We start from the raw sequence: 22253 nt of genomic DNA on the forward strand, positions 1-22253 counted from the left end.
GGCCAGGTGGAAAACCGCACTGCTCCTCCTGAATCTGAGATTCGACAATCCGATGGACCCTCCTCTCTAGGACCCCCGAATAGACCTTACCAGGGAGGCTGAGGAGTGTGATCCCCCTATAGTTGGAGCACATCCTCCGGTCCCCTTTCTTAAAGAGGGGGACCACCACCCCAGTCTCATCCACCCCCGGGGCCCGGCCACCGAGGATCTTTTTACCCACCTCAGCGACCTCTGCCCCAGAGACAGGGGAGTCCACACCCAAGTCCCTACACTCTGCTTCCACATTGGAAGGCGTGTCGGTGGGATTGAGAAGGTCTTAGAAGTATTCCTTCCACCGACCCAAAATGTCCCAAGTTGAGGTCAGCAGTGCCCCATCCCCGCCATAAACAATGATGATGCTGCACCTCTGTCCCACCCTGAGCAGCCGGATGGTGGACCTCTTCAAAGCTGTCCGGAAGTCGTTTTGCATGGTCTCGCCAAACTCCTCCCACACCCGAGTTTTTGACTCGGCAACCGCTGAAGCTGCATTCCGCTTAGCCTGCCAGTACTCGTTAGCTCCGGAGTCCCGCAGGCCAAAAAGGCCTGATAGGACTCCTTCTTCAGCTTGACAACATTCCTTATGTGCAGGGTTCGGGGATTGTGCTCTCCCCCCGATGCAGCCCTCGCCAAGTCCATTTTGCTGCATGCACACACACTAGATCACTCTGCTTTTGCTGCTATAATAAGAGGACCGGGATAATCGCGTAAGCCCTGCCCTTTTCGGTAATGCAATGAAGGTGAGGATGGCATTACCCGACAGCACACAACACACAATTTGCGGTGTGGCGTAAAACTAAAACGTAAAACAAATTGCGCTATTCTAGTGCCAGTAATGTGCAGAAAACCAAATCACGTTACGATCCCCCCTAAACAATTCGTGTACACGCAGTATAGTACATTATTAAAGTCTAACATTTGATTTAACCCATCAACAATTAACTACACACCCAGAAGTGACTCTGGGGACACTGGGGCCCCAGGCAAATAAACTCTATGGGGCCCTCCAACGCGCATCCCCGACAAGGTAAAAATTATGACCATTATTTTAGCGTAAAAAGTGCAAATGAATTATATCGACAAAGAGAATTTAATAAACACAATTCCTTTATTTTCACGTTTTTGAAAAACAGAATACAAAAATAAAGTAGATTTGTCCTTGCACTGCACATTGTAATCTGTTCAACTCGGGCTCCTTGCCTGTCCTAGCCGGGTCTGCCCTGCCCTGTCCTCCTGTCCTGCCCTGCCCTGTCCTCCTGTCCTGTCCTGCCCTGTCTTCCTGTCCTGTCCTGCCCTGTCCTCCTGTCCTGTCCTGTCCTCCTGTGCTGTCCATATGCCTCTGCACATATGAACTGCTGACCATGACCTCATAATCTGTATAATTTGCCTATTGTGTCAAAGCAGAATTACTCAGAATAAACAGATCTTAATATATCCAAATCAAAATTACACAGTGAACAGTGTAATGTTCTAATGGGGTATGTTACACATTCCAGTTAAGACGCCTTGCTAATCACAGATCAGATCAGCTCCGCCCACCCCCCCCCCCCAAAAAAAAAAAAAAAATGCAACAAATGCAAAAAATTCCTGACGTTCTCCTCGATAATTCATTGTAATTATATTATAAACAGACGTTAGTATGGATTACATATTTATATCGCTGTATTGGACTTAGGCGAAGGGGTCTCAGTTTCTGCTTCAGGAAAGAAGTTGCAGTTCCATCAAAACAAATTAAGTAAGAATAATATCATTACTCAAAGAAAACGCGTTAACATAGGCCAGGACATATCCTTGATGTTTCCATGAGCCAGGCACGCCTACACGACGTAATGTATGTGAAGACGCAATGAATAGGGCAATTTCGCAACAGCAGTATAACCGGAGAGCTCACTAATACCGCAAGGGATATTACTCTGCGACCACATTTGTTTATGAAGCACTGCTGAAATCCTCTGGATTACACTGAGAAATGGCTGGTAAGACTAAAATTCATGTAAATATTACGCGAACAGTAACTTCCGATTTGTTCATGACAGTATAACGTGCATACTTGCATTCATGTGGGTGATTCTTCTACTACTTTTGAGCCTTGGAAGATTTTGCAAACCCAACCGGGTCCCCCTTGGTTAAATTTAGGCTGACTCTGGAGCCTAAAGGGAGACTTTTCCAATCATTCTTGCTAAAGGGACAGGGTGCTCAGGCACCCCCCAGTACCCCCTCCTCCCTTGGCCTGGACATTCTTGACTGTAAATAACAAGAATGTAAAATAACTGTTTGTGTCGATATATTTTGGAACAATCATCAGAAACTAAGTAGGCTTACAGTTAATTTCACTTTGGATTTTAATTTGTTTTTCAATTGATCAATGTAAAAATCTCTTGAGGAATCTAACTTTGAAGCTGACTGAGTTATAGTTTTAATATAGATTCTGAAAATATTTTTGGAAGAATCAAATTGCCATGGCAGGATTTCAGAACATTAAAGTATTCAGGTTTACTGAATGTGACTTATGCAAGTTAGCAGAGTGACTTCGGTGGAAAAACGTCAGCAAAGTTAGTGAGATATTCAGCATTCGTTTGACATTCCGAAAACCATTCATTTTCATTGGTTATTGAGACATACAATATTTGCTACAATAACTTTTTCATGGACAGACGACTTAATTCAGCACAGTACAATAACCCTGCAGTAATCTGCATGTTACATATTTAACCTGGAAAAAGATTATGGTGGAACACACCGACTATCGCAGTTCGCGTCAGATGGCAATAACTAATCAGGGACCGTCAACGAACTACTGCAGGGTAGGTACAACGTTTACAGAGGACGAAACTCATTCAGCCATCTTCTTGTGGAGTTCATTTTATGAATTAGAAACTGAAAGACACACATATTAATGTGTTGAAATACTGATTTTGCTTATTTAACACATCCCTTGCACATCCCTTTATTTTACAATAATATAAACAAAATCAAAATTTGCAAAAACTTGCCTTGTGGTATGTAAGGGATATTAACCTTATCCATGAATATGAGAATTTGTTTGACAACCAAAGAGATTAACAGATTTGATTCATTCAAATTAAAAATTATTTTGCATAAAAATGAAAAAAAAAAAAATCAGCATAAAAAACAGCCTTGTTGATTGTGAGATACATTAATCTGCCTTTATACTACGGGACCGTTGAATGCTTGAATCTGATTGGCTGACGAACGTTCTGAGGTGTGCAATTATTTTCAGATAAACGCACGGCGAACGTAGTTCCAGGTAGCTCTCTTGACCGCATTACAGTTCCATATCACTTCGCATAGTTAACTGTAATAACGGGAATTAGCATACAGTACCTATACAGCACACAGGACTAACAAAAACAACAACATGACAGACGATTTTCCGAAAGTAAATTTTACTATTTACGGTGAATATGAAACTTTCAACAACTGGGCTGCAGCAGTATTAGTTAGCCTAGTGTACCAACTTAAAGGCTACACATGACATTTCTCACTAGCGAGGTAATAACAGCGCCGCATCTTAAAGCAGACTTACAGTTTAGAGACGGTGCTTCAGAACACTGTTGAGGGAAACACAGAGGTAGCCTAATTCATACAAGCTCTCTCTCTCTCTCTCTCTCTGTTTCTCTTTCTCTGTGTCTCTGTCTCTCTCGCTCTCTTTCTAATAACTTCATTATTAACTGCATTAGTCTGCTATCAACGGCTCAAGCCTCCATTGCCAGCTTTAAAATGACGTTTTGGAACTAGCAAAAGAGTCGTTGGATGAGATGCGGAAGAAATAATCCTACTCACAATAGCGATTTAAGTAGAAAAACCGGACGAATCCCTTGAAATATATCATCTGATCGATGTCTTGAGGTGTGGCAACCGTAGTATAAGCGGAATAATTGACTCCGGACCGTTGAATTATTAGAAAAATAATGCACACCCGAGGTGTAACTCCGCTTCGCGTCGTGGCATTATTTTCTAATTACCAATTATTTTCTAATAATTCAACGGCCCGTCGTCAATTATTCCTTACGTATCAGATGTGGTCGGTGCCTGACTCTCAAACTGGCTGCCACAGTTTCTCATCTTTAACTTTATGTGTGTAAACATGTGGTTCAACATAGCATTAAGGAGTCAGTTCCCCCTAAATTATCTCCAGTTTTTAATTGTGAGGCGCTTTATCAAAGCCTTAAAAGTCTTAAAACACTTACAAGGATCGGCTGGAGAAAGACAGAACACCAGGAATGCAGCAGGATCTGATGGTGTGTCACCTGTCACTTTAAGGCACGGCACGGACCAGTTACCTCCTGTCTTCACTGCGATTTCAACACCTCCCTGCTTGGATGTTTCAATGACAAATGACAAGCAAGCGTTTTCAGAATGTCAAACAGACTTTACCGCAGTCCAAGGTCTTCAGAAATGTATTGTATATGAAAGAGTCTGCAGATACTGCTGACATCAAATTCTACTCATGGTCGTCTTATTTCAGGAATCAATCAATGAACGATGAGGGTCTGCATTGAAGGTTTAAAAGACAAACCTCGCAACTGGAGGAAATCCAGTGGTGAATGTTGGATCAGAATATCATCAGAGCCCCATTAGCACAGGAAAGAAGAAAAATTAGGAATAGTCTGTAATTTATACAATCTGTAACATGGAGCAAGATGTTAACTGAATTGAAGATAATGGGTTTTTGAGGTCCACAGTGGGTGGGATTATTTTGTACCATCAATGTTGAAATCGTGCTCCCCCCTTTCCACTGGTTCCACTAGTGTTGCATGGCTTAAAAATACCACAGAAGTGTGTTGCATTCCTACCGCACAACAGGAACTGTGACCTTTATGCTACGTAAGCATGTAATTTCTTCCGAAACTACACTGCCACCCCAAAACAAAGGAGGATAAACAATGAAATAGTTTTAGTAGTTATTTATTTGTTAGTCATTGGGGGAATCGATCACGATCAAAATAGGGCACAGCCTTTTATTCATACGATCCATGGCAGGTCTATAGTTTATTATTAAATCTGACCAGCAGATCAATCTACTTTCCACAGAATAAAAAACGATGTAAGATCTTTCCGCTAATAAGCACTAGCAAGTTTCACCGCCAGCACTGACGATTTCAGGCAAAAGTATCTGTTTTCGATAAAATTAGTTTTTGCTCCACTACTCCTACCTCTTTTGCACACACTTCTGCGTAACAGGTATTCTCTGAAGGACAATTCATACTTAGGCGTCCATGTTGTTAGTGTCATATTCACGTGATCAGCGACTAGTCAACGGCCTACTTAAAGCATCACCGTAGAGCAGTAACATTGAATAGTCCATTACTTTGTGCCACCCCTAGTGGTTACTATTTTACAACCCAACGAGTGAATCACAGCATAAGAATGGAGCCCCCTATGAATTTCCAAAACTGCGTGTCTCCATTTCAATGCATTGTACCTCATAGCTCTGTTCCTGGAGAAAAAGTAACGTTCAAATTTCCTTGATTCCTTTCAGTTCATCTAATGCTTAATTAACAATGCGGCATAAAACTTAACAGGGCAAAACAGGCATGATACTAGCATTCTGATGAAGGTAGTGTGTTTATAATGAATTGTCCTGCTGACTGTGCCTTCATTAGATAAGGAGTTGAGAAAGGTGCGGGGCGTCTTCGTGGAGGGAGTGACCAAAGCCGTGATCCAGCAGCTGGTTGACGATCTTCAGGGGTGTGAAATCCTGAACGATGGGGAGGTGGAGTCAGTGCATGAGGAGTGCAGGATGACAACGGAAAAAGCCCGGTGTGTCATCGACATGGTGGTGAAGAAGGGCAGAGTGCCCAGTGAGAAATTTATAGGTCTGTTGAAGGAGCGGGATGCCAACCTCTATGCCAAGCTTGATCTGGACTCTAAGGTGCCACCCAAGCCCAGTAAGTGCCGTCAGAGTCGATTCCCATATTTTCCAGTAGCTTCAGCATTTGTTTGTAGAATAAGAGCTGGGGTCTTGCTGGTCCTTACCATGCAGTGTCTGTGCCCCCGCCTCCCCCAGTCCCGGTGCCAATACCTGAGGTGCGGAGAGATGACGATCGGCCACCGTCTTCTGTTCTGCTTTCCTCCTCGGTGGACTTCAAGAGGGAAATAATGGAGAAGGCAAAATCAGTAAGTGTGATGAGCTGTGGGGGTGGTAATCACCCCAGTCCCTCGGCCTTCCTCTTCATTTCAGGAATCATGTTAATAAACTTTGTGGTTTTTATGACTTGATAGATTTGTGGGGGGTGTAAGTGAGCTGTAACGCAAATGTTATAAAATGTGACCATTTCACATGTAACCTACTGAATAACCTGACAGTAAGAGGAGAGCACAGACCCCAGAGCTGCCAGAGTCACATCGAGGGAGATGAAGTCGACAGATGATGCGTCATTTTCACTGGTCAGCACTGTCATCACTGGCTTTTCATGCACTTGGTATCAACCGACTATCCCATCAGATCTACCCCCCCATGGAGAAAGCGGGCCGTAAACGTTTGGCTCTGCTCATCAACAACATCGAGTTTGACCGGGCCGATATGCTGCGGAGAGGAGCAGATATGGATGGAGAATGTATGGAGGCTCTACTGAAAAACTTGGACTACAATGTGGTGCATTTAAAGAACAAGTCTGCTGAGGTAAATGTTCAACATGGATACAACCATGGCTGTCCTCAACCTCGATACACAACTAGGGAAAACTGTTAAGCCAGAGAACGGGTGATTGGTTTATACTCAGGGAGTCAGCCAATAACAAAAAGATTTATAATAGAGTTACCCTGCCCCCCCCTCCACATGCTGTATCTCAATGTAATGCTGGGCTGTAGAGTGAATTCTCAGTGTGTGGTTTCTCTTCTGGCTACAGGACATGGACATGGCAGTAAAAGCGTTCGCTCAGCGTGAGGAGCACCGTCTGTCGGACAGCACCTTCGTGGTATTCATGTCTCATGGCAAGCGAGATGGCATTTTTGGAATCCACCACGAGGGTAAAGATAAACCAGATGTTTTCAACATCGACAACATCTATAATCACCTCAACACAAAGAGCTGCACAGGACTGCGCAATAAGCCCAAAATAATCCTCATCCAGGCCTGCAGGGGGGGTGAGTTTGATCCAGAACTTATTTACACCAGGACTGAACCTCAGACAAGTGTCCATTCTGATCCTTAGGTGTCACAGAGTTGGTTTTCATTAAGATCTTTTATTAGAGAACTTCACCTCCACCATGTGACAGCTAAACAACCAGCTGAGGTGGCTGGGAATTTCAATTGTCAAAAATCTGATTGTTCTAGGAGAAAGTCCTCCTTTAATTGTAATGCATAGTATTACTCAGCTGTGTGACTTATGGGGCACTTTCAGCGAAGCTAAACATGGTGAATCAGAAACCAGGTCCTGGTGGCTCCACCTGCCAGAAGTGTCTGAGAACTGAGACCATTTGAGGAGCCAGACAGGTGGCCTAAGTCATGCTGTATCTTTACAGCCGAGGAAGGCTCAACCTGGGTCTGTGACAATGTTCATGAAGAGCCTGAAGCCTTGGAGGACGACAGCATCAAGGAGGACCACAAGGAAAAAGACTTCATCAGTCTCCTGTCCTGCACACCAGGTCATCCCCCCCCCACCTCATTCTCCGATATCCTTACCTGGTTTTGCTGAGGTTTGAAGTGTAAGGAGAAGCAAAATCACATCAATAACAATAATTCCAGCTGGGACATTGCTGTTGTGTGTTGGTTTTTACTTAGACACCAAGTCCTACAGACACGTTAAAGAAGGTACAGTTTTCATCAAGTATATTGTGGAGATCTTCAACACATATGCTTGTGAAGACCACATTGAAGAGCTTTTCATGAAGGCAAGTATCTTCAGGTCACATGTCTTTTCATTGTTGCAGTCACCCTAATTGACATTTACCTTAGCCTGTTAAAATCTACAAGAGTCATTTTCCAACCTCTTTACACATTTCTGACTGTGACACAGTAAATATTTACTAAAAATGACATTTGTCCACAGGTTATGAACAGATTTGAAAATTTCCCAAAGCAGATGCCATCCAAAGACAGAACCAGTTTGACCAAACATTTTTACCTTTTCCCTGGGCTCTGAGACACCTCCTCCATTTTCTGAAAGATAATATGCAAGATAATAGAATTTTTTCATCATACTTCCAAGTTAACAATGTATTTGAATATAAAACATCAGGGCTCAATGTATTTGTACACTTTTTATGTTTCATACATGAGTTATGATTGAATATGCAAAAATTTGAATTAAATCTAGTTTCATTTAATACTTTTGATATTGATTTCTACCCTTACTGCTGTTACAGTAACAATATACTCCAGCAAGCAGTGTGGCACAGCGTGTACATTGTTCCTTTATTTCACACAGCAACCCTCCATCCTGTCAGCCGACATGGGGCACATTCACACAGGACTGTCATACGGTCAAGGTGGGAACATGACACAGACAAACCGCATACATTGGGGGGAGCTTGTGGCTCAGCAGGCCGTTTGTGGGCCCTTGAGCAAGGCCCTTAACCCCCAGCTCCATGGGTGCCGCTGCAGATGGCTGCTCTTTACTACCAAGCTTAATGTCACATGAATTTCCTCATGAGGATCAAGGAAGGGTCATTTTGGCACCACATAGCAAGTCATCAAAAAACTGCAAATCTCCTTCCCCTTTAAGTGACCAAGTACATGCATGTCGAGTACGTAACATCTCAACAGCTACAAGCTGGGATACCTGGAGAAGCTGCCTCTTCCTCCTCATGCTTAAGGGCACCGCTGCTTGCAGATGTGATGTGCGCACTGGCGGCTGCACGCATTCCATTTTCTCATCATCATCATCATCATCAAGTCAGTTTGTACGAGATCAAGACACATGCAGACACATGACTAGGAGCATGTGGGTGTGTGTGTATGTGTGTGTGTGAGGGGGGATGCCGCTGTTATTGACAGTTTATGCCCGTAAACTCTGATAGGATGACGTACACACACAAACACACCTTGTAGCTGCGGCCGGCTACAGTCCCCTGCTCAATGACACATCCTGCCACTGTGGTCATTTTGTACACGAACAAACAAAATACCAGCATCACGCAAAAGGGTATATAGACAGATATTTATTTTTTAAAACATGTATAGTTACAACCTGGGCTTGGAAGATTCCAGTGAAGTGCATATCCACCCATTCTCTCGAACCAAACGCCACAAGAACAACATTCACATTCCCCAGACGTCGCCTAAAATAAAATTAATAGAACCTAAAGTACTTTGGAAACGTGGCCATTTAACAACACGTATCACCCAGGTTAGACACGTCGCGGGACGGCACGTTCACAAAAACGCAACTCATGTCAAAACGAAACAAGGTGTGCCATGTGCTCTGGGTGTCGCCCATGTGCATGCGTGTCTGGGCACGACTGCCAGCGTCAGTCTCAAGCCAAAGTTCCTCCAACTGTGGACGCAATGACAATCCCAAGAATCACACAGCATATAATGATCATAATTTTCTTCTGTATAGTCAACGTCAATAATTAAAAAAAAAAACATACCACACAAAAAATAGTCCAGGCAGCATGGAAGAGAAAGAGAGAAGCGCGTAGGTAAAAAGGTCACATGCACAGGATTACTCAAAAAGAGACAGATGCTCTGACATGCTGAGGAGCTCCACTGTCAGTAGAACATCCCACAAGGCTGAGATGATCCTGAGGACCCATAATTGTCCAATCCATACCAGAACAAGAGGGGTTTGGAGAAATGTACACTAAATGGAACCTTAGACAGCGGTCAAGACCAAAGTCTAGATGTTCTATCATCTTTTTTTTAAATTTCTTTCAGCTGCAGAGCCAAACAAGCATCAGAACCACACCAATATTCTGACTGGGGTGGAGAGGACATTACAGGAACCAAAAGGCATGCAGGATCTCTTCGTGCAAGGGCAGGCAGGACAAATGACAGAGCGACTTCAGCCCAGTTCACAGCTGAGGTCGGATCAGAATTTCAGCTGTTCTATGAAGCAGCCCAGTCAGGGCAGGTACCATAACCGTCCACAGCTAAACTCCAGCGCCAGATTATCTGGCAGTTTCTGCACACTGGGCTGTAACACCCATAGGTATTCAGTCCCTCTGACCACTTACACAGCCAGCTGAAGTACTTAACAAAACCACGGAGCTGATTTAGCCTCTTCGTCACTTCTGATGTTGGCGGTTTAATGACAGCTGGAAAGCCGGACCATGCTGTGGGTCAGCAGTACCAGGGTTCAACTCAACTCTTTTGGCACAGCTTTTCGGACCAAGTGCCAAGCAGGAGTGGGATTTTGGCTAAATTAGTCCAGGGGTACCTCTGCCCTCACCGAGACACCAGCCAACCCTAATGTCAGTTCCTCACTTATAGACAGACTCATACTCCCATAATTAAAAACCTGAAGCATTACTTTTGTTACGCAACTTGAATGAGACCCTCAAACGCAGCTAGCGGGCTTTCCGCTTTGGAGTGCCGTCCTGCGTCATCAGGCCCATAAGGGCCGAGTCTGGGGTCACAGTCCCGCCGCTCATCCAGAAGACCATCCGTCCTAAAAATGCACATTCTGTGCAACTTGAATATGCAGCGACGTCCCCTCCTGCGTCGCGGGGGTCTCTCTCGAATGCCCACGTGCGGCAGTCTCCTTGTTCTTCAGCTAAGTCCGGCGATCAGGGCGATGATAAGAAGAGTCAGGGTCACGACCAGACAGGCCCCTATCAGGAGCATCTTCTGTGGGGGGGACAGAGGAGCTGATTTTCTTAGAGCATCTACAAGGTACCGTGTATGGACAGGAGGGCGGCCATCTTGGAAGGCTCGGGCCTCCTGGTGAAGAGCAGTGTAGTGGAACAAAGTGATCGTGGGCAACAAGTGTTTAGGTTGAGGAGCGTAGTGTCTGGGGGGGGGGGGTGCTACATCCAGTAAAATTACAAAGATGGGACGGTTTAAACCGTATCTTTAGGGGGAAGATCGTGGTGCAGGAGGTGGTGCTATCGTTCGGCAACCGGATTGCAGGTTGCAGGTTTGAGTCCTGGGTCCTCCTGACCCCATCAAAGTGTCTTTGAGCAAGACACGGCACCCCAAATTGCAGGTTGCAATTGCTGGCCTTGCATGGCAGCCTCCGTCAACGGTGTGTGAATGTGTGTGTGGATGGGTGAATGAGGCATGAATTGTAAAGCGCTTTGAGTGCTCGTAGGAGCAGAAAAGCACTATATAAATGCAGTCCATTAAAAATCAGTGAGCGACCTAACTTTTATGAAAGAAACACAGCTGTTCAGTGCAAGATGCCACATCAGGACACCATGGAATTTCAAAAGGCACATTAAACCACTTCCATGAACGGCTAACCATTTCACTGCAGCCAGCACAGGATGATCATGGGGGATGGGCCTGCCAACTCGGTCACATTAGCCGCCTGTCTGGCTCAGTACTAAGGTAATTTATTTTTATGGCTCGCAATACGCAGGATCACCACGAGGGGGCAGCACTGTCCCATCACCAGCAGGATTCTCGTCAAGCAGCAGACTGGGAGGGGGAAGAGTCACCTTTGTCAATATTTCAAGCGATCACAGCACCTCCAGACATACTGCAGTAGGGAGAGTCGGACAGCAGACCACATCTAGTCATCAGATTGTCTTCACCTTCAAAGAATACCCCAAGACTCATCTGTTCCAGGAATTCTTCTACTAACCTGATGCCTGCGCTACCTGAACGCTCTTGAACATAAATTCCATTCAATGACCAGAAGTATATTTGCTTCTTGCTTTCCTATTGTGCAGTTTTTGCTCTAGTGGTGCTTTTTCCACTGCCATCAGGAATCGAGCCGCTCCCAAGCCGTACTGCTAACTGCTGCTTTTCCATTGCAAAATGTGCATGCTGAACCCAACCTGTACCCACGCTGACAATGCGCTGCTTACTAGCAGGGCTGAAAGTGTGACCAAACTGGGCTGGTTGAAAGCACGGAGATACTGATGTTCTCCACATGGATTATCTGAAAGAAAATGTGTATATTCTACATCCATCCATCCATCCATCCATTTTCCAAACCGCTTATCCTACTGGGTCACGGGGGTCCGGAGCCTATCCCGGAACCAATGGGCATGAGACAGGGAACAACCCAGGATGGGGGGCCAGCCCATCGCAGGACACACTCACACACCATTCATTCACACATGCACATGTATATTCTATATGTTATTCATAATTAGTAGTACTGCATATCGCAATGTACTGATGCATTCCTGATAACTCAGAACCTGAAAATTTCCAACTTCTACTTAATAAAGTACTATTGAACAGTTGAACAGAATGGATTTGTAATGCAAATTTACACAACCGAGTGCCAGTTCCGCTAGCATTTGATGCTAACATAAAGCAATTCTCACAGATGTGCTAGAGGAAATTAGCACACAGTAAAAAAAAACCAACATGAAACATTTTCACATGATGTACAATGTTGAAACAAGCACCTCTTCGGTTTTAGATCATTGTTGCTCTCCAAACCCACATCGCCTTTACCGGCGTGACCCCTGCTACAGCGGTAAACCAAAGTGGGCTGGAACCGCACTGTAACTAGTCTCGCTTCGCTGTACGGCTCGGTTCCGACATGTCAGTGGAAAGGCTCCACAATACTGCTAATCTTCTAACCAGGCATTCGTTGCAAGCTCAGCCTTGCTGCTTAGTGGACTCCTAGACAGCGTGTCTGGTTTGTGATGTGCGGTTTGCCTCACCTGTACGTTACTTTGGAGAAAAGTGTCTGCTAAATAAAAGTAAATGAAAATGTGAGAGTGGGGGGAGGGGTGCAGTGACAGGCGTGTGGATGAGCAGCGGGATCAGTCACTTCGACTGGGGATCAGCAGACGCCAGGAGCAGAGTCAGGGTAGGTATGCAGCTCCAAACCCAATTCTAGTCGATTTCACCCGTTCCTACAACTGAATGTTTACTGACGTGGGCCGAGTCGAAAAGGCGTAAGCCAGCTGCCGGGCCAGTGGACACCTACACCACACTGACACCTCCCACCAAACCCAGACGGGCTGCCGATGTCCCACCAGGGGATCGTGGCATGGAGTTATGGTACCGCCAGGCTGGCAGACACAGGCCATGCAGAGCCACTCCCATGCAGCAGGAGCATCTCTGCCCACTCACCCGCCTGGCTTTACTCTGGTACTTAACCGCCTTCTTGGTGTCTGACACGGCCCGCTCCACATAGTCGACGGAGTGCTCCACATTGTACTCGATTCGGTCGATCATTTCCCCCTGGTGGCCCAGGTGCGGAGGAGGGCCGAGGGAGCGAAGGAGGGAGAGAAAGGGGGTGGGGGAGAGAGAAGGGAGTGTTTAAGATCCAGGTCCCGGAGTCCCTGCTTTTCAACTCACACGCCGGCCTCCTTTCCGTAAGCTGGCGGCCATGGTTATGCCCTCCTTGGCTTTCTCCACATACTCCTCTGCGCTCAGCACATTCTTCTCAATGTTGTCCACCAGTTCTCCCTGTGGGCAAGGAGGACAGAGGCAATACAGAGCAGATATGGCAACAGCCAGCCGTTACCCTCTTTTATATGCCAGGTCTGCACAAATATATTCACTAGACCAGCGTTTCCCAACCCAGTCCGCGGGGAACCCCAGACAGTCCACGTTTTTGCTCCCTCTCAGCTCCCAGCCAAACGCAGACTGTCCATGGGCTGCCTTGATTGTCAGCAAGGCAGTACCAGCATTTATAGATTCCTTTAATGCTAACAAACATGCACCGTTTTTAAAAGTTGTCTTGTTCAAGGTCCAAGGTTATTGTTCTTCTTTCGTATCTTAAGCTGGCATCATGACGGCTCCCTGGTGTCACCGTACCCACAGTAAGCGGATTGGCTGTCCTGGATATGCGCGCGTTTAAAATGGGCTGATGGCTTTGTACATGATCCATATTGCTGTTGGGCTGCGTTTCTGTACTTTGTATGTATCGCACAAGGTGATACTGTGGCGAAAGTGCACCTGCTTGTATTTTACATCCAATAGGGTACGTCAGCTGCCCACCGCACTCTCAGGAAATGTAGGGGTGAATGCCAGTATTTTCATCTATAGTGTTCTCTCATCTTTCCGTTTATATAGAGAGGCAATTTGGGTACTGCATTTGATTTCGTTGTCTGTCTTGTTAGAGGGTTTGTTCCTTGGCTTGTGGTCGAATTCTTGCCTGCCATATAGAAGGGGCCCGAGTCCAATTCTCAGCCAGTTTGCTGGTTTTGACGCCAGCTCACTGCGAAGCTTGCACTGTGTGTTCCTTTTGCCTCGTTTTGTTTTTCGCCAAAAATACAACTTTATTAACTTGAATGAAACACGATGACTGTTCCCACTATTCCTTTGTTACAAGCGTTCTTAACCCCTACACTACCTCGAAATAGGGTCATTGCCGCTGGGTCCTCAGGTGTTCACAGGAGAAACCTGCTGGGTAACAAAGGCATTTTAAACTGCCGCCATGAAGCCATGTGGCGAAAGAAGATGTGAATATTACCACCACTGTCTGACAGGTTCAGCCCACTTGCCATTGGATCAAACCACAGAGTGACAACCCACAATAAGCCCGGCCACTGAGAGTCTCATTCCAGACAGAACAGCCATTTGAACCATAAAATCTCTTTACAATCTGCTATATGCTCTGTGTGGGTCATCGATTGTGATCCAGAGACTGATTGCTTCTTTCAATACGGGGCCTATACCCTGTAATGGGAACCTAAAAAATATTGGGCCACCTCTCAAGTGCAGGGTAGCTCTGCAGTGCTAGATAGTGTGAATAAGGCACTGGGTCCCCCCCCCCCCAGGACCAAGGACAGATATGAAGGCAATCGTATGCCAGCCAATAAGTGATCCAGTCTGCCTCTCCAGCTCCAAACACAAGCCTGACTAACAGAAGAATGTTAGACTGTTCTGTCCTCTCCGCACTCCCCAGGGGTGATTCATGTGGCCTTTCCTCGAAATAAACAAGCACCCACACGGCTTTGTAATGCCCCAGCGAAGGCCATTTTGCTTTCTTGACATGCTTATTTTCGAGTGTCCAGGTAGGTCACGCTTGTTTAGCGGGCCTGGAAATGAGGCGAATGCCAGATTATGGGATGACCAAACTATTTTGGAGTTCACCTTCATATAGCGCGTCTGCTTATACTCTGTGCTTTGGGGACTCAAAGAGAATTTACCGGGCTCTCCATACTGACCCGGGGAGCCCACGATGTATTATGGTCAGTTTAACTCTGGGTAGACTAACTGGCACATTACAGGCAAAAATTAGTTAAATTACAAATTGGGAACCAGAGAAAGCAAAATATATAAAATTAGGTACCAGAAGTAGGTGGTGGGGGAGAGGATCTGAAGCATCCTGGGTGCTAGGGGGGGTGGTAGGGGGGGTGGTAGGGGGGGTGGTAGTCCTCCCTGTTTTTTGGTGGACGTCTGCCACAGCCGTGGCTGCATGTAAAATCCCGTGAATCAAGTTCCGGACACAATACAACACACCTGGAAGCCTGAAGGCAGATGCCAACCTCCACCCCTCCAAAGAAGGTATGGAAGCCGTTCTTTGGGGTTATCAAACCTCTGAAATCTGGCAGGGAAAGTGTATGCAATGCTCAGCATCACAACATACTCCAAGTAGTGACCGGCATGCCTCAGGCCCCGAGCAGGAGGCCTCACTGGAGATCAGGACTACGTGATAATAGTAAATGGTCTCATACACTGAACATCGAATCACTTTAGTCCCAATGAACAGAAACAACACAGAGGGACGCGGGAAAGGAAGATCGAATTACCTCGTGAAGTCAGCGCAGATCCAGGTGCGACGGGCAGGGGAGAGAAGAAGCCAGTGGAGAAAGGAGAGGGAAAGGGGAAGCAAAAAAAAGCAGAGAGCGGAACGACACACCGGCGAGTCAAAACCGTATTAAGAGCTGGACCAGGCACAGTCATTCTCCTCCCACATTCAGGTTCATTTCAGTAATTAACACACAAAGATCTTGTCCCAGGATGCGTTAAAGAAAACGTTTGAGAAACTCAAGGCAGAGGGCTGCCACTGTCAGGACAGCTGTGAAAATCACCTGCTGGATTTTGTTTAGAAGCAGGCTGAGCAGACAGAGTGACCAGCCCAGGTTCTGGTGAGCTACACTCAAAGAACCTGATTTAACACCTCGGGGCAATGTGAATCAGCAAAATGAAAAAGAAGCCAGACGGAACAGTCATTTTACTGCATTTCCCAGAGTAGACACAAGGGGGCAGCTCTCACCTGACTCTCCACCAGCATGGCCATGTCCACGAACATGTCGTGCAGCTCACGGATGCTGTTCTCCAACTTGATGATCTCATTGTGCCGCGTCTCGATCTCACTCATGGCCTGCTGGGTGATGCTTGAGTCCATGATGATCTGATGGGGTGGAGGACATGCTCATCGTCATGCAGGCAAACGCGCTGTACGCAATTTAAACCGAAAAAAATTACAGAATGAAGATCTCGCATCAAAGAAACTAGGAAAATTTTCAGGGGCAAGACCCCATGAATGGTACAAGAACTCCCATTTCAAGCAGAATGCTCTAGGGGAATCCCCCCTCCTCTGGGTTCAGAAGGTCTCCATCCAGCAGTCAGGTGTGAACCTCCCGTCCCTGTCCATCCCAGGTGGTGGTGATGGAGGTGACCTCGATCACAGTTGTAGCCTTCGGCGCTCTAAACCCGGCTATGGCTTGCGAGGCTCACTCAACATTACACACTCATGTCCAGGTAAATCTGGCCAGTATTAAAAATCACCACTAGGGGGCATCTCTGGTAACAATAAGTAAGAGCAGAGCTGCTTACCAAAGCATGTATGCTTTCAGTAATACAAAGGGGGGAAACCATGGTGCCAATTACATAGGTGTGCTAGACAAGAGAGGAGAGGGATGGAGAATACGGGGGGTGGGGGGAGCACTCACCCCTGAGGTGAAGATGGCAGGGTTGTCACTCTCCAACATGCTTTCCAACTCCTCGTTCGTCGTGTTCCTGCCAGCTGGAGAGACCCAAACACACACAAACAGTGGTTCAGGTTTGGGGTCTCTTGGCGTCAACACCCCCACTCAAAAGCATTTTTAAAATGGCTAAATTTAAAATCTAGCCTACCAGTTCATCCAGGCATCAAGCGGAATCATGGAACCCTTATTTGGCATCCTGTTTGTCGACAGGCTGCCTTGGGAGTGGGCAGGAGAAGGCCGTCCTGCTGAGGTGAAAGCTCGCCCCCTAACTGCAGGGCAGCACAGAACCGAACCCTACGTTTTGTCCGGCTCTCGCTCACCGAGCTCTGCGCAGACGAACGATGACGATTCACCAAACGAACCTGGTGACCATCACGCTGACTACAGTACGACAGGACATCCGGACTGCAGACAGGGTGGGTGCATGCGACAGGAGACACCAGCCTTCACCCTGACCCTGAGGTGCCAGGCTCTGCCCCCCTCCCCCTCCCCAAAAGAAAGACTGCTCACCCGGCTGCAGCCAGTCACACTGCCGTTCCCTGCACTCCCAGCAATCAGCAGATCAGCATGCACCAGCGTGCACGGCGACACCAGGAAAGGCGGGAAATGGAGCAAGTTGACATGGCGTGAGCCAAGGAGAGGCCACCAGGGGGCGCAATGCACACTGACCACAAAAAAAATAAATAAACGAACATTTACAGAAGGACCTTTTTTCTGTACAAACACGCACACCGCTCCCTGGACAACCGGCTCCTTGTTGTGACTCACTTCAGTTACCGTTGGCAGGACTGGTTACCTCCCCCCCCCTCCAGTACCAGCCCACTAACTCCATTCATCTTCATCTTCTCTGCACCCCCCTCTTGTGACATGTGACAAAGAGATAGATAAAGACAGCAGGAAGAGAGAGGATGGGGATCCACCCTTAACAGGTTCATCTACATTTCTAATCACCAGACAGGGAAGAAGGTCAATTACACCCCCCCCCCCCGCCAGTGGGAGGAATGAGTCACTCCTAATCTGCGGTGGCACCTGGCTGCAGCTCGCCCGCTTTGTTTTCCTTTAATTAAATTACCATTTCCTTTATTTTTTTCTGTGGCAGCATCGTCTGTGACGTGAGGAGGCGACGAGGGGCAGAGGAGGGCACCCCCTGGCCTCGCTTAACACACAACAGCGGCTCCCCAACCCCCCCCCCTGTTTCCGGGTCCAGGTGGACAGGAGGCTCGGTACGATGGGCACATGGCCCCCGTCACCCCTCCCCGTATGGCATGGGATGGTAAGGACCAGCAAACGGTGGTTAATGCACGGCTACGTGAGCCCACTGGCACGGACCTGGCAACCGTCTGCTGCCAGGAAACATTCGCTTTGGGATCTACGTTCCTCATTCCCGCCGCAGTGTCGGCTTCCCGTGGTTCTACTACATCACCGCTTTAAAGTCCCGATCACAGGACCGCAGGCACCATGTTAACTTTCCTTCCATGTTCCGTCACAGCATCAGCACCCAGGATGAATGTGCAGATTTGACCCTGCTGCCCTCTGCTGTCCTCTAACATACTGATAGCCACGTACCTGGGCTTCCTCCCACCTTGAAGCAGGTAAGGGCAGGTTTGTCTGACACCGGTCATCACCGGGGGCTTAATAGGGGCTCCCAGCCAAGGCTCCAGTATATTTGGGGGGGGGGGGGCTTCCTGCTATTTGGATGATAATACAGCGCGTGAGATACCATGTCCTACCAGCGAGGATTTAGGGTTAGTCCTGCCTTCCCATTCACTATAATCCCTTCCAGTTGATGTGCAGCTGGTTTCCATGGTTATCGCCAAAGAGAGTCTCCATATTACTGACTGATATTGACTTACTAACAAAATTGTTATTAAGATGCGAGAGCCAGACTTGGCTGCAGCGAGCAGACTAATAAAACCATCTCCACTTCTTATTAAGAAATGTGTTCCGGGCCCCCGAGGCCCCCAGGGCTGCTGCCAGTGCGGAGAATCCAGCTGCAATAAGAAAGGGAAAATCTCCAAGGAATACTGAGCCTGGGTACCTATCGGCATGGCGACAGCAGCCCCCCCCCCCGCCCCATTCAGCAAGGTGAATTATGGGAAGGTGGGGCGGCAAAATAATGGCATGATCCCACTGTATGGAGTCTGGAACAGTGAGGGCGGGAGGCTGTGGAGAGACAAGCAGGGAAGCAGGTGAGCCAGTCTGGGGGTGTCGGGGGGGGGGGGGAAGGAAACAGTGACAAAAAAAAAGAAGGGAATTTAGCATAACTCTTGAGCACAGCTGAAGATATATTCATGGCATAAGCAGAAAATGTAGAAGCCCCCCCCTGAATCTAAATTCAACTATAATTGAGGCCTTTCACAGACAGTCACTCGCAGCATCAGCTTTGTTGCATGGCGATGCAGTTAGTTAGCAGTCTCACCACTCCCCTAGGGGGGAGATGGGGGGCATGGGGGGTCCCCATCATGCTAGGCTACCCGATTCCTACATGGTGGCGAATTTCCCATAAACCACCAGCCACAGGTCGGCCTGCGCTGGAGGTTCAACGAGCATATGAAGCGATAATGGCTGTAATTAAATTTGAATATTTAATCAGATTTCGCATCATTCTGCCGCAGCCCTGGCCATGCGCGCTGCTCCTGAGCTAAGGCCACTTTCAAATCCGCAGTCACTGACTTTTTTTTCGTAGGAATACCCTGGTTTTAACATTATGAATTTTTTAACTAACAGCTCAGGAAGCCCCGCCCACTGTGGGCCACAAAGCCCCGCCTTAGCCCTGCCTCCCCACGCCAAGCTTTGCATTTGGAGCTTGAAGATTCAGGAGACTGACAGAAGGTAGTGGTTAATGCACTGGCCAGGTCTACAAAGAGCAAACAAGGAGCCTGAATGAGTTGGCCAGATGTGGGGTGTGGCCAGGAGGTGAAGGTGGGTGGAGCTCTGGGCAGCGAATGAGAACACAGTAACAGGTTAAAGTACTGTGTTCTTAAACAGAAGCTGTGAGAGCTTTTCATAGAGCACGAGTCTACATGTTTTAGGAGCAAAGCTTTAATTCCCCATAAACCACATCTCTCTGGGTGGACTGGTTTTAATGGTTTCACATGTGATTCAGCTCCTCTGAGCACTGGGGTGGGGTTAGGTACCCCCCCCCCTCCCGCCACATTGTTAATTGACTGCTAGAATTTCACATTTACTGTGAAGATGTACATGGGAGAGGGTCTCGCCTGTTGCCATGGTTATTTTCATCACCATTCCTTATAACAGGCAGACTTCCGCCGGTGGGAAATCCTCGTCTGCTCACGACGCCGATATCCGTAACAGATGTGGAAGCACCCAGAGAAGGAAGTGGCCACGTGGACAACGAGGAGCCGCTGGACATCCTGACCAGTGGTCCATCGCACTAAGCACCTCCTCTAACATACTCTGCTACTCGCCTCCTTCCTCCGGCAAGTGGGAGACGAGCCACACCGCCACGATGTGTAGGAGACTCCCAGAAATGTCAGAGAACTGCGATACACGGAAAGATACGCATGCCAATCAGTCGTGAGCGTGAGGTACTTGACTAGTCGGCAGAGCGCCCCCCCCATTCCCCAGATTTTAACCTGCGCGTCTCCCTCACAAGCAGGAGGCACTCCGGGCGGTTGCTATGGAGACCAGGACCCAGGTAGAAATCGATTTGCACCTTCCATTCCCAATCTTAACTTCATCGCCATTCATTTTAACCATTTGTTCTGCCATGTCCCACTAAAATATTCATCAGTTAATTAAATTATGTGCCTCTCTGCATACAGGCAGGGGACCAGACACTTGAGAGGCCCCAGCTGTCAGATCCTCTGACCCACATGAGAGCAACGAGCCACCTTCAGCCCCGACACCCTGCCCTAAAACGCCACTAATAAGGATTTCTGTTTTTTAAAACCAGTGCAAGCAAGAAAAACAGACCATAAAAGGGCAGCACAGAGAATATGTACTGAACTCCACATTAAATATCTGCATGGCTCGGGCCAGAACCTTTGTTCCGAGGTTTTGCAACAATTTAAAACTTCTTGCTTTTCGCTCGTTACTGTACTCGCGTCTGAGTAGATCTGTGTACATTTAGACAGCTGACAGCCGACAGAGCAGCAGGCCAGCACAAGGTGAAGAGGGCTTGGTGGGTGGGGGAAGCGTTTCGGAGGCTTGGAGAACCTGTTCGATGTGTCAACATACTGCTCTCTTCCTCTCCTGTCCATAATGGCAGCAGATGCCAGCAAGCTGCGAGTGGCGATACTTTACACTCAGAAAAAGGTAAAAACAGAGCAGCAAAGACCGACGCGTTCAGATCGAGCTTCAGCTGAGCCACTCGGCCCATTTCATTACCCTGCCGAAGGCGGCACATAAAGACAGGAAAGGAAGATATCAGACGGAGAAACAACTCTGATCTAATGCACATCAATAATGCAACAGAGAAGATCTGAAATGAACCGTTAACTATGTTCGCTGTTGAGGGGGAGAGCGGGGGCACTCATTATTAATACAAGTCTGGTTTACCATTGGCTAAGGATCCAGTATCGCTCACACTTCAGATCATTTCAGTCGCACATTTTATGTTCCCCAAGGAATCATCTTGCTTCACCTCCGTGGAAAGTGTGTCGGTGCCGATTTCAATTCAGAAGAAAGCACCTATCAAATCGGGCACATCCGTCCACTTTAGCTCAGTACTCGCACCTCTGTCAGACTTCCATGGTACAGGGAACACCCAGTAACAGGCATTTATGTGGGGGGGGGGAATGGAGGAGCACGACATCCACGTGTAATAATGCTCTTTTAAACGTGTCTTTTCTCAGGATCTCATTTCTCTCATCTGACCAACAGGGGAGACAGCACTGTTGTGTAGGGTTCTGAAGGCAAAGCACACCCCTCTCCCGCCTTCCAGACGGCAGCACCGCTGGGGGAGGCTGCCCGTGGTACAGGACCGGCTTCGGGCCGCAGAGTGAGGAATGCCGTGCGGCCAGCTTGTCGGGTGTGGGAGGGGGAGGAGGGAGACCTGGCTCCCACCCCAGCCCCCCCACCCCAGCCCCGCTGAGGGACAGATGGCCGGAGGAAAGGAACGCCGCCTTCCCGGCCGGGCCGCGGCTCCGGGTCCCGCTCGGACAGCTGGCGCTGGGGGCCACTGAGCCAATCGGGAACAGGGAGGGGATTACAGGAGGCTATTTTTATGGGGTTTACATGACTGGGTCACATCCGGGTTTGGAGTATGCTCTATG

At 47.7% G+C, this 22253-nt stretch overlaps 4 protein-coding genes across 8 annotated transcripts in view; 2 read left to right on the top strand and 2 right to left on the bottom strand.

Moving 5' to 3' along the window:
* LOC125712428 (BTB/POZ domain-containing protein KCTD7-like) overlaps window positions 1-958 on the bottom strand; it is a 23861-nt gene extending 22903 nt beyond the window's left edge. The window contains exon 1 of the mRNA XM_048982460.1: window positions 750-958. The gene's annotated coding sequence lies outside the window, so the exon portion shown is untranslated. The remainder of the gene's footprint in view (window positions 1-749) is intronic.
* LOC125712425 (caspase a-like) overlaps window positions 1-8328 on the top strand; it is a 26049-nt gene extending 17721 nt beyond the window's left edge. Inside the window, exon 9 of the mRNA XM_048982458.1 lies at window positions 8127-8328. Coding sequence (XP_048838415.1) covers window positions 8127-8144 — 18 coding nt within the window. The 3' untranslated portion in view covers window positions 8145-8328. The remainder of the gene's footprint in view (window positions 1-8126) is intronic.
* On the top strand, window positions 1875-8328 carry LOC125712424 (caspase a-like). Its single transcript, XM_048982457.1, has 8 exons — window positions 1875-2012; window positions 5664-5948; window positions 6044-6177; window positions 6506-6682; window positions 6909-7146; window positions 7525-7647; window positions 7784-7893; window positions 8052-8328. Exons 1-8 carry the CDS (start codon window positions 2006-2008, stop codon window positions 8142-8144), a joined length of 1167 nt encoding a protein of 388 aa, XP_048838414.1. The 5' UTR covers window positions 1875-2005; the 3' UTR covers window positions 8145-8328.
* An 817-nt stretch (window positions 8329-9145) lies between these two features.
* The window catches only part of LOC125712429 (syntaxin-1A-like), a 36309-nt gene continuing 23201 nt past the window's right edge, over window positions 9146-22253 (bottom strand). Inside the window, exons 7-11 of one of the 5 annotated variants that reach the window (XM_048982465.1) lie at window positions 16981-17054; window positions 16302-16439; window positions 13474-13543; window positions 13205-13245; window positions 9568-10792 (exon numbers count right to left, since the gene is read on the bottom strand). In XM_048982465.1, the coding sequence (XP_048838422.1) occupies window positions 10715-10792; window positions 13205-13245; window positions 13474-13543; window positions 16302-16439; window positions 16981-17054 (401 nt within the window). In that variant the 3' untranslated portion in view covers window positions 9568-10714. The other 4 variants (XM_048982461.1, XR_007383300.1, XM_048982464.1 and 1 more) reach the window with 4 other exon arrangements.

The sequence above is a fragment of the Brienomyrus brachyistius genome, chromosome 17 (genome assembly GCF_023856365.1).
Source record: "Brienomyrus brachyistius isolate T26 chromosome 17, BBRACH_0.4, whole genome shotgun sequence".
Taxonomy (NCBI): Eukaryota; Metazoa; Chordata; class Actinopteri; order Osteoglossiformes; family Mormyridae; genus Brienomyrus; species Brienomyrus brachyistius.